The 18,038-nt window shown below is 43.4% G+C and overlaps 2 protein-coding genes across 5 annotated transcripts; both read left to right on the top strand.

The window, feature by feature from the left end:
• The first annotated feature begins 1,957 nt into the window (after positions 1-1,957).
• On the top strand, positions 1,958-4,799 carry LOC117430019 (thyrotropin subunit beta). 3 transcript variants are annotated; one of them, XM_034049945.3, is made up of 3 exons: positions 1,958-2,192; positions 3,482-3,644; positions 3,855-4,799. In XM_034049945.3, exons 2-3 carry the CDS (start codon positions 3,483-3,485, stop codon positions 4,122-4,124), a joined length of 432 nt encoding a protein of 143 aa, XP_033905836.2. In that variant the 5' UTR covers positions 1,958-2,192; position 3,482; the 3' UTR covers positions 4,125-4,799. The 3 variants fall into 3 exon arrangements, with proteins under 3 accessions (XP_033905836.2, XP_033905837.2, XP_033905835.2); XM_034049946.3 differs by lacking the exon at positions 1,958-2,192 and adding an exon at positions 2,715-2,848; XM_034049944.3 differs by lacking the exon at positions 1,958-2,192 and having other exon boundaries at positions 3,191-3,644.
• A 3,247-nt stretch (positions 4,800-8,046) lies between these two features.
• LOC131702088 (mitochondrial glutamate carrier 1-like) lies at positions 8,047-17,912 on the top strand. Of its 2 annotated transcripts, XM_059003849.1 has the most exons (10): positions 8,047-8,175; positions 10,312-10,474; positions 11,145-11,270; positions 11,874-11,929; positions 14,097-14,187; positions 14,408-14,526; positions 14,727-14,922; positions 15,170-15,324; positions 15,830-15,905; positions 15,996-17,912. In XM_059003849.1, the coding sequence occupies exons 2-10, from the start codon at positions 10,455-10,457 to the stop codon at positions 16,153-16,155; spliced, it is 999 nt and encodes a 332-aa protein (XP_058859832.1). In that variant the 5' UTR covers positions 8,047-8,175; positions 10,312-10,454; the 3' UTR covers positions 16,156-17,912. The 2 variants fall into 2 exon arrangements, with proteins under 2 accessions (XP_058859832.1, XP_058859833.1); XM_059003850.1 differs by lacking the exons at positions 8,047-8,175; positions 10,312-10,474 and having other exon boundaries at positions 11,187-11,270; positions 12,929-14,187.
• The last annotated feature ends 126 nt before the right edge of the window (positions 17,913-18,038 follow it).

The following is an 18,038-nucleotide window of genomic DNA, read 5'->3' on the forward strand; positions in this document are numbered from 1 at the left end:
TCCTGTGTTAGTCACAGCTGTGACTATACGCCTGTGGTTATATAAAACTTCACTTCATACCTCCAATAGCCGTGCTTCTGTCTAAAGGGCAACTATATCTAACTACACTGGCAGTAAGACAGCAGCAGCGTGCTGTACTTGTTTCCTAGTGGTATGACCCTGCATTAGACTCCTGTCAAATGCAGGGCAGTGTTTGCTCTAAATCCATTGTGTTGCTGTTGTTTGCAATGTTGTGGTCTGCTGAAGATGGAGAGAGCTGCCTGGAAACTACGAAGATGAGCGAGGCTCCCACAAGCCTCACAGAGGCTCCCAGTCACAAAGCACAAAGCATTTGTCGCACAATCCTGTGCATACATTAACAACTTTTTTCCCCCTGAATTCACCTGTAAATGTATCTAGATTTTGCACACACTATAACTAACTCCCTTCTCACGCATGCAATCCCATAGGCTTAAACCAGTGTTGTATTTTACTTGTAGCAAAACACAGTACTGCCTGAAGTATGTTTCCCAATAAGGAGGACACGGCTGCCATCCCAATGCAGACTCCCCCGAAGAAAACCATGGACCAGCCAATCTCAGAACAGCAGCAGCATTCCAGCAAACCCCTCAATACTGACTGAGCACAGCCCAGCACAGCAGGCAGCTCAGTGGAAACGTGTCCCCAGCACACAGCCACGGAAACATGAAAAACCAAACACTGGTGAAATGGCACTGTTGCAGCTGATGATTTGATTATACAGACGGTTCATGACAAGCACATCCACTAGATGGTGCCACTGTACTATCTGCAGCACCTCGTTAGGCTTTGCTGATGGTTCAGCCTGGTTAAAGATATAATGCATTCGAAAAGAAAAGTCCCATCAGCCTCACTGTTTAAAATGCTACTCCGACACAGCTGCATGGGATAATATACTAGACACTGTCACAAGTACAAGACCGTGCGTCTGCTTGCACGCTTTCGTGGTGTCAATTCCTGGCACCGAATCACTTCCTGTGCCGGCCTTATCACCTGAGTCAATTTGACCTACAACACAGGAAGTGATTAGGTACCAGAAAGCAAAAGCAACGGTTCTAATATTTAAACCAAAACCAGACAGAAATGTGTTGATCTGAACAGTAGGGGAGACCCCTACACCTTGTTATGCCAGACGAGCCCCTTAAAGCTCACCACAGTACAGTAGACAGTGCAGACGACTCCTGCAGCCACGTTATATAGAGGGTACACTTGAGGGAAGTTCACCTCGGTAGCATTAGTCACAAGCTAACCTGTTTGTCTGGCGGCTGTCAGCAAAAGCCTGTTTATGTTTGAGAAAGAACATGACCCTTTATAAGAAGGGTACAGTGCATGCTGAATTGATACATTGATAATATATATGAGCACAGTTTAAACTAGGATTGATTCTGCCCCAGAGAGGTCCCCCCCCCCTCTCCGCACCCTTGTGTTTTAAGGAGAGGGGGTAGGCAGCTCAGGATGAAGACAGGCTTCTCATCAGCACAATTTAATTAGGTTCAGAGCCAGCGAAGGCACCACAGGCTGCAAAAGCCTTCAACCCGGCTGATGCAAAATTAAATGACAAAAAAAACCCAACAACATCAGATTGAGTTTCACGGGGAGCTATTGTGATATTGACTTTGCTTATATAATGAGACTGTATGGTAGCTCTCTGGCAGCCAGCCTGGCTCTCCGTTTGTTAGTCTGAATTAGTTGCTACGCACCAAATCCTCCTGTAAGACCGATAATGTCTGTTTAATATGGACATGTGGTAATAATCTACACATGTCCCATTTTCAGTCACAATGGGCAAGATAGTAGATCAGACCTCCTCTGATAAATGGCTGATTAGTGTCACTGTAAGCAGAGTGATCGCATGTTTTGTAAACATTACCTTTTGAACTTCAATATCCTGCTTTCAGTCTTCATGATTATGAATCTTTCTTGAGACTCCTGGGTCAGCCTCTTGACTATTCACAAGCAAGTATGCGCAAGAGAGGAGCTGTTAAGCTTCTTGTATGAAATCCAATCCGCCCTGCTTGTCCAAAAAGGCACGCTGTTTGGGTTGATTTTATCCCAAGCGAATTGATGCACCAAGAAAAGGGGTCAGAGGGGATTAGCGTGCTTGTATAAAGTCTCAGCGTTGAGAGACATCGGAGAATCATTCTCCCAGACAGTCCGCTGATCTCCACATACAGGTAAGTGGAGAGCTTATTTGGGTCTTTTTTACATGTCTTTTTTAAAATACAGTGTAGTGTTTTTAACCTCAGAATAGTCTGTTACCTGTATTGAGAATCGTGCACTTGTTTAGTGTTCATTCTCTTTGCTTTGTATGGCTCTTACTAGAATGCTTCACTATATACAGTATCATCTATAGGAGCCCAGCATGCCATTCTCTGTGCTCTTGTCTGCTGTTGTTTCTGCACAGATCACTATGTGCCATGCTTGCCAAGGCTTCTGAAAAGACTCCTCTGGGTTCATTGCAGGGCAGTGAGCTGGGGGTGCATATTAACGCTGCACTGTATACTGGAGCACATACGCGATAACCTTCCCAATCCGCATTATAACAGAAACACACAACTCCTCCAGACGGACGCTGTTTCTCAATTCAGTTAAGAGAGGTTCTTCTCTAGCAGCAGCTCAAAGTGGGCAAGTAGCACTTAGCAAACCAGCCGGTAATCTGTTTAGACTGTGGACCCCGTACATGTATCCTGATTACTTCTGAAGCGCTGTGTCAAACGACATTGAATGTTGTGTGTAACCCTAAGGAATACACTGGTACATCATACCGCAGAGAACACATACGGTTTATCGTAGATCCACGGGGGCAGAGTGCGGCAGGGACTGGTTACCGGTAAGAGTTAAATACATTAGTTGAGGTAACTGCGCTGTATCAGAGTTGTCATGCTGCAGAATTAAACCGTTGCGTGCAAGTCAGCGTTTTAATGATAGAAATCCTATCTAATGGCTTGGCATCCGCTGTCAAATTCATACCACTTCTATTCATCTTATTCCAGAGTCACTGTTGAGACCTGTTCAGAACACACGTCACCCTGCCTCAGTAGAGTCAGGTTAAACAAGGTTAGCGCTTAAATGACCCATGCCTTACCATTAAAGTATTTTATTATAATTGTATTCATTTTAAAATAGTTATATTTTTAGTTTTCTGCTGCAATAAATATTTAAGTTTTGGAATAATACTGCGGTGATTTTCATATGGTTACAGTTCCTGACTACGTATTTACGCATAACGTGAACTTCACGTTATCAATTAACCGTTTATCAACCGTTTATCAATTAAATACGTATTTCTATATGAAACAAAACGTATTCTAATATTGAGCTTGTTCTAATCAGTACCCAGTCAGTTTCATATTCAACACATTTGGCTCGTGCGTCAGCGTATCGTTCTAATGTCGTGCAGCGCTCACTAGGAGCGGAGACGATGAATGAATTTGGACCTGGTTTTATTTTCTCGTCCTTGCAGGATGAGTGCTGCTGTGCTGACGTGCGCCCTTCTCTGCTTGTCAATTGGAAATGCCTCCTCCCTGTGTGAGTCCACCGCATACACGCTGTACGTGGAAAGACAGGAGTGCGCCTACTGTGTGGCCATCAACACCACTATCTGTGCTGGCTTCTGCGTCACACGGGTAAGAGCATCACTCCATTCCTGCTTATCTGCTCAGCTGTCTATCTGTATCATACAGTCACTCAGACAGTGTGAAAGCCTTCTCCTTGAAACACACCCCAGTAATAAAAACAGCAGACACCTGTATGGCTGGCCTTTGTCCTCCAGAGGCTGGATGTAAAGAGCGGTGACCTTCAGGCATAACGTTTCAGGGCTTGTAATTGCATTTCAGGATGTGAACCTGAAGAGCCTTCTTCCCAAGTCAGCTCTGTCACAGAGCAGCTGCACCTACCAGGACCTGAGCTACCACACGGTGACCCTGCCAGGCTGCCCGCTCCACAGCAACCCCTCGTACTCCTACGCCGTGGCGCTGACCTGCCGCTGTAGGAAATGCAACACAGACTACAGCGAGTGCACCATGGAGCCCCTGCGCCCCAGCCAGTGCACCAAACCACCCCGCGAGGCCGACAGCTACCTCGGCCAGAGCAACTTCATCCAGTAGGGTCCACTCGTCTCGCATCGGGAGGGTGTTACAGGGGAGAGGGCGTATGAGATGGGACCAAAAATACAAGATTTTCTATGGAAGTTGCGTCACCTTTAACAGAACTAGCGTTGTGTACATTATCTGTAGAAACGGACTTGTCCACATTCCTGATTTTCCCACGTGTATTGAATTCTAAGCAGACCCACTTGTGCCATTCTTTTTTTTTTTTTCTGTTCACAAAGTATGTGGCATCTGTTTTGTTTTGTAAAAACGCATTCCTGCGATGCTTCGTGGGGTCTCGCACGCGGTGTTTCGTGTATGTGTTTCATGTGTGAACAGGGATCTTACATTCTTTGCATATTTCAATGTGCGTTCAGTAAATCCTTGTTGGGAGATAAAGCCTCTGTTTCATTTCATTGCACCACGTTTCTCCTTCCTGTTCTGTGAGTGGGACACAGGGCACGACAACTTTAAAAACGAGTCTAGCTCAGTGAAGTCGTTTTCAATTCACAATGTGTCTGCTTATTACAACAATAAAGCTGGTGGAATAGTGCGAGTTTCTTCTCTTTGTGAATTTCTGCAACTACATGATTCGAGAAGTTTATTGTCTGTATAAAACTATTGTGGTTCATCTTTTTCAAGTGTGTGACTGCAGGCTGCCTTTCTCACCCTTTAACTAATTAAAGTCTTTCCCCTTTATTTCTGTTTGGCTGTGTATTATTCCACAACCACTAAACTACACAAGGTTAACTCACTGCTTCTGTGCTCGGGCGAGGGTGAAATGAAATCTTAATGGTCTGTTGTTTGGAAGCCATAACAACACGATGAGTGTGCCAGTAAGAATATATATCCATGGTGACGGCCACAAAGCCACAGTGCTGTCTGGAAATTGCAAGGAGGTATGACCAGCGCTTCTGTGTAATCTTTTCATAATAATACACCGTACCCAGGTGCTTACCCAACTTCCTTGTCACGCAAATTCTTAAATAGAATGCTCATGCAAAACATTCCACATTCTCAGCTGACTTCCTCTTTACTGTGCAGACACGTAACTAGGGTTAAATTAAGAAGTGTGAATAAGCCAGGGGAGGGGAGAGGGGATTCCCCAATGCCAGGACAGTTCCTTCATTTATTTGACCCCCCCTTTCAACAAAATCCAATGAGCCCACCCCCCCAGAAAATGTAATAATATGTGTGTGAAGATGGACTGTATATGGATGACACCCTCCCCTCCCTTCAGTATTCCTGACCCCACCCTTAGTAGATAATGTATCCAGTGCTTTTCCATTCCAAATGTAGCTTTCACACAGCCTCCTGTTCAGTGTGGACACCACTGCTGTATGAATCAGGAAGACCAGGGCCCACACAATCCTTTACAGATCACCTGGACAGTACTTCCCACCACTTTAGCAGCAACATGTAAACAGCTGTCTGGGAGGCACTTATAAAATCGATAGTCAAGAGCAATGCTTTTTGGCAAGCACCCATGAACCTATTTTGAAAGAAAAAAACGCACGAATCATCCCTTACCACTGACCTGCGTCATTACGGAATGCTAGCAGTGGAAATGTTTTTCATGTCCGATATGTCCTGAAACTCTTTCAGAAGCACTGAGCAATGTGCCAGAAAGCTGCAGTGTGCTTAGACCGGTTCAGCAAGTAAGCCGACGCCTATGTATAACAGGTCAGTGATTACAGTTACCCGTGTTTCCTTATACCTGGAAAGGGTGGGTGAAGCTGGTTCCCTGTGCTGCGAATCCACTTCTCCTAGGAACCACGAAACCAGAAAAGTGACTTCTCTCTGTTTAGCTGTCGGCAGGGTTTGTCAAACAGGTTGTACTTTGAACAGAGGTGCGTGGAAACTGATAAAAAGAAGCATGAGCTCTCGGACTAACTGAACACAAAGGCCACCTTAAATATCGTTTTTTTATTAATATTTTCTGTTAATTACTAAAAAAAAAAAAAAAAAAAAAAGTGTGTTCCATGTTCCCTTATAATTTGACCGGAAAAAAGAAACAAGGACCAGGGGTCACAAATGGAGATTAGATAAAGGGGCATTCAGAACAGAAAATAGGAGGCACTTTTTCACACAGAGAATTGTGAGGGTCTGGAACCAACTCCCCAGTAATGTTGTTGAAGCTGACACCCTGGGATCCTTCAAGAAGCTGCTTGATGAGATTCTGGGATCAATAAGCTACTAACAACCAAACGAGCAAGATGGGCCGAATGGCCTCCTCTCGTTTGTAAACTTTCTTATGTTCTTATGTTCTTATAATAAGGTTTGATTCATAGGGGAACTACACAACAAACGATATTGGACTGAATCACACCATTTAGCATTAGAATCTCCTCACAGAGTGAAGCTGGATTCAATCCCAGGCGTTTCTTCCTTCTCAATTCCAAATTCCAAAGCTATCTCATTTCCTACACGCAGCCTGTGTTCCTGTCCTGTGAATTCTAATCGCACTGGATTGTCCCGTCCCCTTGGCTCTGGGTGGTTGTTAAATGTCACCATACCCCCAATGCTTTAGTGCTGTATTATTTATCCAAAAAAAGAAAAGTCGTCCCCCACCCCCCTCCCAACATAAAAACTCCCAAACCTGGTAAATGTTTACTAGAAACAGGCCTGATGGAAGCAGTCATGTGACCCTGACGATGGGAGCTGGCAATGCTGTTAGTAATCAAATGGAATGTGTGCTGTCACTGCTGTGCCTTAATCCTGGAGTGCCGTCCTGCCAGGGGAGGAGCAGCCTTTTACAAGCAGGCACCTTAAACATTGACCTGAGCAGCCCACTGAGCAGGGGTTCGATGGAACAGCGTGCTGCTTCAGGGGCTTTCCATGCTTTTCACAGCTAAACACATAGTGGGCATTAGAGCAAATCTGTACTGGTCTGTTACTAAGCAGCCAGCGAGTACAGACAGCAGCGGAGCCAATGGTTTAGAGTAAACAGATCCATTTAAAAGAGGAGACATCACAGAGTTGACTTTAGATCTTGACTTAACCAGCTCCGGAAACCAGTACGACCAGCTGAAAACCAGTAAACCAGCAGACCTGACCAGCATACACTGTCATTGCAGTAGCTTGAATATAAAAGAGGCTGAACGGGTTTTGAGGTGCTTGGGTTCTCTTGTTGTGGCACACCGCCCAGCTCCGCTCCCTTCTCCCCGAGGCTAGACGTGAATGCCATTCCTGCTTTCCAGAAGGAATTCTAATCACCGCTCTGAACAAAGCTTCTGAACTGCAGTGTGGCGCAGCAGCAGCAGACGTGGTTAATAAACACGTGCTAGCCTCTTTTTAGCTTTATTTAACATCATTTCTGTTCCTCTTTCAATGCACGTTTTACGTTAATTCAAGACATGTTTTAAATACAACACGTGATAAACTTTCTGCATCCTCAACTGCCAAAGGTGAAGCACGAAGCTCACAATAAAAACAAAGACAAATGAAACAGTGAGACTATTGCTTGAGCTAATGAGAGATCTGGACTGCTGGGCTGAACACCTGCAGCAAAGCACGCTCTCCCTGCGGGCTCGTATGAGTTATTATGTTTACGTGGCTCAAACACATGCCAGCCAGAGGCGGTGCGAGTAACTGAAACACCAATACACAATGAATGACTGTATTCATCTGCGTTAAATGGGTTTTATGAATAAACTACCTGTTACTGGAGACTCTTATCCTCTGATTTCATGCGCTATTTTTTTTTCTCGTCCAGAAAATGAGTTTAGTGTTAAACCCGCTTTTGTTTATTCCTATTACATTACATACACTGTAAAGTATTCAAGGACTAATAGCTGACGGCTGTAACAAGAAATTTGACACCACGTACCGGCCATTCATCTAGAACCAGGCTGGCGTTCACAGGCCAATAGAAATGTTAGTATTTAGTCCGCAGAGACGTGATTGGTTCAGTTTGTGCATGTGTGACATAGCCCCGCCCATTACCGCGTTGCCTTCGGTGGAAATTTCCATTCAATTCTTGTGAGTTAAAAACCTCAGCGCGTAGAGGGCGTATCCATTGTGAGGAATCAACAGCTACAGAAGGCATTGGAAACAGTTGCACTTCGAGGTAAGCTTTCATTTTTGTTGCTTTGTTAAAGTGTTTGACTTTGTTACAAAGTAACTTGTTGCTGGTATTTGAAAAACAAATTAACAGGCGATACTGAGTTAGGATAGCGGCGAAGAGGCAGTATCACAATATATATATATATATATATATATATATATATATATATATATATATATATATATATATATATATAGTGTTTCAATTGAGAAACACATATTTTCTGTGTTTTATTTTCTTGTCGTTCACTAACTTGTGACTAACTAGCATTGTCACTAACGGTTAGAGGAAGTCCGCCTATTTTTTGGTGGCAAGTTTTTAAAATATCAAAACTCGCTGTAAATATTAAAAACTGATAACCTTTACACACGATAGTCGTCTATAAATCACGTCTATAAGTGTTTTATTATTATTTATTTACAATGGCCTTGGTAACCGAATCCGCTAAGTAAATTAGTTAACTCTTCCGTTAACCTTGAGGCACCGCGGCGTGTCACATGACTGACGACATGAGAGAAACGAGACCGCTGTGTGTTGGCTCTATATAAGCAGGTCATTGTATTTGACTAACAAACTCTATTTTTGATTCCTGGACGTTATACTAGATGTCTTTTAATTACAATATATAATAATAATAATAATAATGATAATAATAATAATAATAATAGATAGTTGGCTTCTGTGACCTGTCTTTGTCATTAAACATTAAGTCAGTAACGTCCAGGGTAAGAGGAGTATTGTTACAGCTTAATAAGATCGCATTGCTACCCAGGAGGTAGTCCTTTGAGGTATGATCATTTCATAGGAGCCTGAACAAGGGTTGAGGAACCCCTGGCTTTATATCGTCAAGTCCTGGGTGTTCTGGAATCCTAATGCGTTTGGGCATGAGGCTTGCCCAAATCCTGTCTGACTGCAGCTCAGACACATGCTGAATGTCACAATGCCACAGTCTACTGTGTTTTACTCCAACAGGAAACCGCAACTGAAGTGGCGTGTAGGAGGAGCTCTGCGTGTGTGTGTGTGTGTGTGTGTGTCGCTGCAGTTCAGCTTCAGGGCCCTGTCATTATGAATCCTCGACTTGTCAGACTGACATGCTCTTCTCAACAGGGAGAGGAGCTGATCGTCCCGCCCCCCCCCCCCCCCCCCATGAATCATAGTCACATGCTCAGTGTCACACCATAGCTCACAGTTTATTTTGCTGGGTTTGCTTGCATAGCTTTTCCTAGTAACACCATTGTCAGTCAGCTACTGTAACCATCCGAGTCACATTGGAGGAGTGCTGCTTCAAAGGAACTGACTCATTGATCCTATATATATATATATATATATATATATATATATATATATATATATATAATATATATAAATATATAAATATATATAAAGCGCCTATTTGCATTGGCATCTGCTAATCTATAGAAAAACAGGAAGTTAAACAAACTATTTTGATCAGCTGTGTCTCGGTTCAGCGAAGGAGCGTTCTCTGGTACACAAGACTTCATCTTGGCACAACACTGACCACCACATTCTCATACAGTTGACAAATGAAGGTCACTTGGGTTCAATGTTTAAAGCAAAGAACCGTCTTTTATTGGCGACGTCTGTTGCTGAATCTACAGTAATGTGGAGAGCAGGATCCTGCCTGGCACCTGGCCAACGCTTTGCAATACGAAAAGGCATCTTTCTGCTTGCTGCTGTAAGAATTCAGAGACAAATCTGTGTGTGAGAGAGCCCAACCAGGGTATTGCTTTCCTGCCGTGTGCTTAAGTTTCAGCACAGTAAGGAGTCTACGCTCCAGTCAGCTGTGTGTGTGTGTGTGTGTGTGTGTGTGTGTGTGTGTGTGTGTTGCTGTAACTTGAGAGAAGCGCTCCGAGGGTATGCTGCATGCTGTGTGTGTGTGTGTTGCTGTAACTGGAGATGCTGCATGCTGTGTGTGTGTGTGTGTGTGTGTGTGTGTTGCTGTAACTGGAGAGAAGCGCTCCGAGGGTATGCTGCATGCTGTGTGTGTGTGTATTGCTGTAACTGGAGATGCGGTGTGTGTGTGTGTGTGCTGCGTGGCAGCAGTCTCGGGGTGGGGAGTTTGAATAATGCAAACAGGCGGGTGGAACAGCTGATGGTTCTTCTCTCTTCACTCTTCAGAGACCAGTCAAGACTCACACTGCTACACTCCACAGGCAGCTCTTCAACACTAGTGACCAAAGCATTTCGGAAGACAGCAGATTTTATTTTTTGAAGCTTCTTTTGCATTCGTTTAACTTCGTTAACTACAAATTCCTTGAAAGATGTCCCAGAAACAGATGAGGTGAGTTTCATTTATTTTATTTTTTTTTGTCACTTTGTAGCTGAGCAGTGTTTTCTGGGTATTGCCTAATGATTAATTAGAAACGTTTGAAGAAGGTGTTTTTTTTAATTTATTTATTTTTTGCTGTTAATAGAGTTTAAAATATCTCCATGAATGGTATTTTCTTATAGCAGTAGGATATAGAGAATCTTTATTAAACCAAGGCATACTTTAGTGTTCCTGCTACAGCCTGAGGTGAGAAGCGTCATCTAGTGGGTTCTCATTGTAAATGATGTAATGTGTGGGAGATGTGAAATCAAGAGTAAATGCTTTGCATCTTTATTCAATTTAAAGTCAACGCCCCAGCGACATGTGAGCATGCACACGTATGCCCTTCAATATGGCAAGTTCAGATCGCACTGCAGACCGTTTCGCTGGCAGATCCCTGCAGAGAGGGATCAAATTACCATCTCTGATTACCATCTCTGATTTCAGCAGGCAAGCCACTTTACTGTGGCTGTTAGATTTCAGAACCGGTGTGATTTTTAATTTTTTTTTATTTTTAAATTTCCTATTTGTATTATATAAAATGCATTTTCTTTAATCAGTGGCTCAGCAGAGGGATTTACTGCATTTATTTGAAGACCGTTGCATATTGGAAACTTATGTCTCCTGCTCTTTCTCCCTACAGCCTTCCTGCCAAGCTGATCAATGGCGGTATTGCTGGTATCGTGGGAGTCACCTGTGTGTTTCCCATCGACCTGGCAAAAACCAGGCTGCAGAACCAGAGGAATGGCCAGCAGGTCTACAGGAGCATGTAAGTAAAGCTTCACCTGCTCGGGTATCTGTCTGTATACAGACCTTTCAGCATAGCAATAAAAGTTGGGCTTCAAGATTAACCCCCTGTTCTGCATTGAGTCCTCCTAGTCTTTTTTTTTTTTTGGTATGGGGGTGGGGGGGGGGATTTCTCCACTCTGCACGCATTGATCAGCCATATCCTGTTCATCGCTAATCTCTTTATGTGCCTCTAAATGGTGTTGATTCCATCGCACTGTTGCTGCGCTGTTCGGTGAGCTGGAGCAGTGATTTCAGCGTCGCATGCCACCAGCCACCTTGTTTACCCTCCAAAGAGACCACATCTCAGCAGTGTGGGAATCCACGGTATTGCACAGTTTCTCATAGCCGCGGGGTGTGCACGGTTTACCAAACTGGGTTCTGTTTACTTTCTGTTCCCCACGGCAGTGTTTATGAATAGCTAGCGTTGGAGGAAGTAGGGGAGGGGGAGGGGGAGGGTTCTCTTATTGTGGGTCTGTTCTATAGACTGCTACCATTCCCTTCATCTGTCTAATGCAGCCGCTGTATCTCCAATAAAGCCTTAAGAATGTGCCGTCTGATCTTGTGACTTGCTTTTGTTTCTCAGGTTGGATTGTCTGATTAAGACTGTGCGATCTGAGGGGTATTTTGGGATGTACAGAGGTAAGAAACACAGCCGCATCATTACACACTGGTGACTCCTGTCCCTTTTTGTGTTAACTCATGTCCCTCTGAGCCTTACTAGAGAAACCCAGCATATCGCCACATTGAAGTGCATTTAACCCTTAATGTCCAAGTCTCTATTATCGGAGTTGTCCTGTAGCGTAGAATTGTGTACAATACGGGGAAAAACATCAGGAGTTTAGTGGATGCAAATGAGCGGTTCCTGTTATTTGACTTGGAAATGCTGTATCCTGAAGCCCTCACTCCAGTATGGGGGTAAGATAAGCACTGGATGACCTACAATGCCCGAGTCTTGCTGTTCAAAGTTTTAGTAAATGAGCTGCAGTGAATGCCTTTGTGAATATATTTCTCAATAGCTAACGGTATACTGCAGGACACTTTGCTACAGAAGTAACCATCGTAGCACTGGAAGTTCTAGAAGTAAGCCAGAGAGGTTTAATGGCTGGGGGTGGAGTGGGATTTTAATAAGGGAACCGTGTACGTGATGGATTGTAATGGACACCCAGTGTTGCCTACGGCAAGGTGTGTCTTTTAATGAGGTGCTAAAACATCTTCCTCTTCATACGGAGGGCATTGTGTGCAATACATCACTATTGTAAATTTTAAATACGAGGTTTTACATGGCAAAAGCGGGTGTTAAGAATGTATCGTCTTGGAACAGTCCCATTTGAGTCATTGGATTACTCGACCCACTAAAGACCTTTTACTAAGCTTTGGTGTTGCATCTTGCAAGTGTTATAAAGCTATGGTGGAAAACTTTAATCAAATCAAGCAATAAAAAATATAAATTTAATTAAGAAAAATAAAACCTAGTTGTATTGCAGTATGTATGGCATGTGGTTCAGGAGAGGTAGCTTGCAGATGGGCATTGAGAGATCCCATGCATGTTTAAAAACAGGAGCGGTGTTGAAACCCAGTCAATGCTGTAAGTAGAGAAATGCTGTTTGTTTTGCTGCATCTGTGTTTTTCATATTGCAGACGTCCCCGTGGATTTTGAAGGCTAGCCGATGTTGTGCAGCCATGCTGGAGGCAAATCATTTAATGGTTTACAGTACCTCTCACCTTTTGTAATGAGGCTACATTTTATTTTATTTATGTATTTATTGTACTGCATATTTTGAAGGGTCCATCTTTCTTCCTTCCTTCCCACTCCCTGCTCTCACCCTCATCTCTCAGCTGTCTTTCCATTCCTTGCCCATTTGTTTTAACATTCCCCTCTTGTTTATTTTTTTCCTACTTCAACATTAACTGTTATGCTCTGATTGCGTATCTCCGCTCTGCATGGTGACTCTCTCCTTGACTTTTCACAAATCTTCAGTCTTGTATAACGGACTCCTAACCTCACAAATTGGATTTGATATAATCTGAAACTGGTTTTTAAAACACATTTTTTATCTTTTTATATCCTATTGTGCACTTTAAATATTGCACATCTCTCTTTTTTTTTTTTTTTTTTTTAATGGTCCGAGATGCATCTATTTCTTTATCACCTCCCCTGTTGGCTGTGTAGTAACATCCTTAAGGATGTCTTCACTTCATTGTATTGAATCCACATGACACTGGAAAAAGTAGCGCTCTAATTTAAAGATTCGTTACTTCTCAGTGGACCCTTTTATTAAAACTTTCCCACTCAAAGCGAGATTTATTTCAGGGCAGAATCTTTGCACCCCAACTCTTACTAACTTCATTCCCAGAGAGGCATGTTCTTTTGTCCTGCATTGTTTCTTTCTACTAACCCTGTGCATAACATACCGTCCTTTTTTAGAGTGATTGTGAATTGTCCATTCTTTACTGTTTCCTCCTTTCCATTAGCTGTGTTTTTGCTTGTAAATATATTAAGCAGTAAACATGAAGTGTTTGACTAAATCCCACCCCCCCTTTTCCTAAATTGTGTGCTTAGATTCGTAGCTTTTTGAAAATGCTTGCTGCTTTTAAATTACAACGTATAAATGTATATTTAACCCAATAGCATTGAACTGCAATAAACCTTTTGCACTTGTTCAAGAACAAGTTTTTAAAATGCCCTACAAGCTGTATATTAGAAATGAGGGGGTACACACAATGTTGATATCAGTGTGAGCCTGTACAGTGTGGGTCTTCGATTTGTACTCCCTTGAAGGTAACCGTTGTGTCTTTATGTTTTTAGGTGCTGCAGTTAACCTGACCCTGGTCACACCAGAGAAAGCAATTAAACTGGCTGCTAATGATTTCTTCCGTCACCACCTTACCAAAGACGGGTGGGTGTTTCATGCTGTCGCAGCCCTCCGGGCCAGCCTGCGAGTAGTGGGTTAGATCTCTGACTGGCGACTCGCGGGGATCTGCATTTCCTTTTGTGATTGATAGCCAAAGGACTGGTACTGTTTTAATGCAAGCGGGTGCAGGGCTGGAGCAAGTCTTCAGCACAGATTTTTTTTTTGTTTAGCTTGTTTTAATGTGTGGTTTGTATCCATGTTGCAGGAAGGGGGTGAATGTATTCAAGGAGATGCTGGCTGGCTGTGGTGCTGGGACCTGCCAGGTTATTATAACCACTCCAATGGAGATGCTCAAGATCCAGCTGCAGGATGCTGGCAGACTGGGTAAGCCACTCCTACCTCTTCCTAACCACTGCCTTGCAATGGGATGCGAGTGTCAATGGGGCTCGACACTGCATCGAGCCCTTGAATCAACAGGGATTTCGTGCTAGCTTTAACCCTGGCATTCGTCATTAATTTGTACAATGGTGGACAGACTATTTGGTTAGATTGTGATCGTTGTGTTTATATCTTTTTGGGTGCAGCTGCTCAGCAGAGCGCGAAGGCTCCCATTGTAACCAGTGCTAAGCTGGCCACTACCAGTGCAGTACCCCGCCGAGCCTACAACGTGGGACCAGTTCCCCTGAATGGGAAAGTCTCTGCCACACAGATCGCACAGGAGCTGCTGCGAACACAGGGAGTCTGGGGTCTTTATAGGGGTCTAGGAGCCACGGTGCTGAGGTGAGTCTGGAAGTGGGAGGGGAGGCAGGCAGGGGGGAGGGCAGTAAGGGGTGGGGCTTACATTCTGTTTTGAACCAGTATCCTCTGTTCTGCTTCCGTACAATTTAGGATATGCTGTGTGGGTTTGTGTTTTATATTTTTTTTAAATGTATGCTTTTCCATTTAGCCTGAAAACTCCTTTTTTAGCCGTGTGTGTTTTCAGATGAAAAGGAAGGGGAATTAATCAGAATCTCCGTTGTTCCCACAGGGATGTGCCTTTCTCCATTGTCTACTTCCCTCTGTTTGCGAACATTAACAAGCTGGGCAAGCCGTCTGAAGATGAGAGCGCCCCTTTCTACCACTCGTTCCTGGCTGGCTGCATCGCTGGATCCACAGCAGCTGTTGCTGTCAACCCCTGCGATGGTAAGCTGGAGCACCCTGGTGGAACGGCTGGGTCAGTGCAGGACTGGGGCTCAGTGGTGTTGAGCAGCCTTGGTGGCTCGCTTATGTAACGACGTGCCAACCTGTTTTTATTTTTTTTGTCTTGGTGGAATGCAGTGCGATGAAAAAGGGTTTTGATATACTAGACCAGCGGTTTGACTGTTTTTGAATTGTCATTACCCACGATCCCTGTAGAACTGGAGATGATCTGCCATTTCATTCCTGTTCTTTCAATTTCTATTCCTTCGAAGAATTTTTTTTTTTATATAGAGACATGATGATTGTTCACCTGCTTTCATTTGAAGCAGATTTAATGGACTAAAACGTTGACCTTCAATTAAGTAATTGTCGCCATTGTGAGACATTTTGACAGAATACAGCTAATTGCAATGTATTGCTCAGTGATGTGTTGGAATTGATTTAAAAGGGAATTGGAATTGATTTTTAAATCCCCTGTGTTGATTTTCAATGGCTTTGTATTTTGCAGTGATTAAGACCCGTCTGCAGTCCTTGAACAGAGGAGCCCATGAGGAAAGTTACAGTGGGATTGTGGACTGCGCTAGGTAAGACTCTTCTCAAATCCTTTTCCACGAGACTAGTAAAGAGTGACTGCTACGTTACGTGAGTAACATTGTGTTTTTATCCTCCTTTAGGAAAGTGTTGAGGAAGGAAGGCCCCTCTGCTTTTCTGAAGGGAGCAGGCTGCAGGGCCCTGGTCATGGCCCCTCTGTTTGGAATCGTTCAAGTGGTCTACTTCGTGGGAGTGGGGGAACACGTCCTGAGTTACAGTCCGTACAATGTGATCTCTTCATAGAGGCCTGCATTCCCCACTTACACTCACACACAACTACATGTACAAAGAAAAGTATTAAACCACAACTCCCGCGGGCAGCTTTGAATATCTGACTATCCATGCGCCTGGGGAGCTTTGGTTTTGAGGGGATCTGAAAGTTGATGGTTTGATAGTCCATGATCGGTCAAGGATGAGCTGGAGACATGGGAGCTTGGAGGAGTGCGTTTCTGGAGTTCTCTTACCCCTAATTATATTATAGGTGCGTGTCTATATTTAACTAGTGTGGAGATGTCTTCTGTAAAGGCTTTTGAGACTGGACAGGTAGAGTGGATTCAGTTTTGATGTTGGTGCTTTAGCAAGTAAGAGAGTAATTCCTCCCTTTCTAATGCACCCAGCTTTGCTGTCCTCGATCTGAGCCTTTAGAATGCGGACCCCCAGTTGTACCTCAGTAAGGGCGAAGACCCCTTGTTCAGTCGTCCTGCTCCTCAGGAGGGCTTGAGTCCTTCAGTGTTTGCCATGACAGTCTGTTTCCAGGCACACTGATTCCCATGTCCTCCATTTAGTGTTTATACTGCGAGGGAACCAACCTGCCTTTCACGTCAAGCTGCTAGGACCCTGTTATTTATAATGTGAACCACAGCACCTGCACAGCATCGCTGGAAAGCAAAAGGGTTCAATTATTGTAAACCAAGCTGGGCATGTTCATCTAATGTGAAAGCCATGGTAGAGCATGGGGGGGAGATGGTGAAATGAATCGCATTCCTGTTCGACTTTTAACTTCTACCTCCTGTAGAAAGTGATCAAGGCTGAAGTTCCAACCTTTTTTTTCCCTTTACCATGGCAGTTTTATATTTGACTTGCTTTGTGTTTTAAGTTGAATCTGAATTGTGTTTTGGGACCAAATTTATTTATTTTTTAACTAAAATGGCTTTGTGTCCTTTTGTATAAATTCACTTTTTTTTAGATTTGATTCAAGTTCAAATTGTTTTTGTAATTTTTTTTCTGGTTGAATCTATGAACACAGTGGTGTATGAAGTGTGGGGGTGGTGGGGGTATTTCACTGTTTGAATGTTAATGAACTTGCTGCAGAGTTGCACACGGACCTGGTTTTTTAGCACTTGTTTTCCAATCTAGAAATGGGATTCTGCTGCGGTTCCAGCAGGATGCGTTCTGACACACAGAGTCACAGAAGAACTGACGTTTTAAACGGTTGAAAAACACTAGCGTCAAACTGTAGTTGTGTTCAACAGCCAATTCTGAACAAGCCCTACCACAAGGGTTTAGGGCAGTGATGGTGTAAGAACCAATATATATATATATATATACATATTGTAGTAAAGTTTTTGTTTTTGTATGTTTAGGAGGGTGACAGGGGTCGTGGGTGGACAATGTGCCACTGTGTTAAATATTCATAAAGCTGTCCAGCATCAAAGCGTTGGACTCTAGTAGCCTTGCTAGTGTTGCTTCATGAATAGAGTCACAGTGCATGTCCATGTGAAAGGCACGGGGCTCATTCTTCGAGCTAGTAATGTGCCACGTGGGGCTTCTATCAGAAACCATCATGTGATCCTAAGATTGATTTAATCTTAACCAAGTACTGTTTACATGAACTCTGCACGTTCCAGGTGCAGCATTCAGTAAATCCTCACTTCTGTAATCTAGGCATCCAGCTTCGTTTCACAGCGTTATTTAATTGTTGCTTTGTATGGTTTGTCACGAGTGCTTTATATATATATATATGTAATGTATGAAATAATAAAGCTGTCTTTTTGTATACATTTTTTGTGTGGAGTTTTCTTGTATATTTTTGCACACTACTTTTTAAACTGTGACTAACACTTGGGCCACACTGAGGGCAGGAAGCTGCAACATTTTTAGTCTGTTTTTTTTTTTTCCTCCTGCTT

The sequence above is a fragment of the Acipenser ruthenus genome, chromosome 29, assembly GCF_902713425.1.
Source record: "Acipenser ruthenus chromosome 29, fAciRut3.2 maternal haplotype, whole genome shotgun sequence".
In the NCBI taxonomy this organism is placed as follows: Eukaryota; Metazoa; Chordata; class Actinopteri; order Acipenseriformes; family Acipenseridae; genus Acipenser; species Acipenser ruthenus.

Coding starts and splice junctions, on each gene's coding strand:
- LOC117430019 (XM_034049944.3), top strand. CDS start 3,444: ATGAATTTGGACCTGGTTTTATTTTCTCGTCCTTGCAGGATGAGTGCT. Junction 3,645..3,854: donor CTGGCTTCTGCGTCACACGG/GTAAGAGCATCA, acceptor ATTGCATTTCAG/GATGTGAACCTGAAGAGCCT.
- LOC131702088 (XM_059003849.1), top strand. CDS start 10,455: ATGTCCCAGAAACAGATGAG. Junction 11,271..11,873: donor CAGCAGGTCTACAGGAGCAT/GTAAGTAAAGCT, acceptor TTTGTTTCTCAG/GTTGGATTGTCTGATTAAGA. Junction 15,906..15,995: donor GGGATTGTGGACTGCGCTAG/GTAAGACTCTTC, acceptor ATCCTCCTTTAG/GAAAGTGTTGAGGAAGGAAG.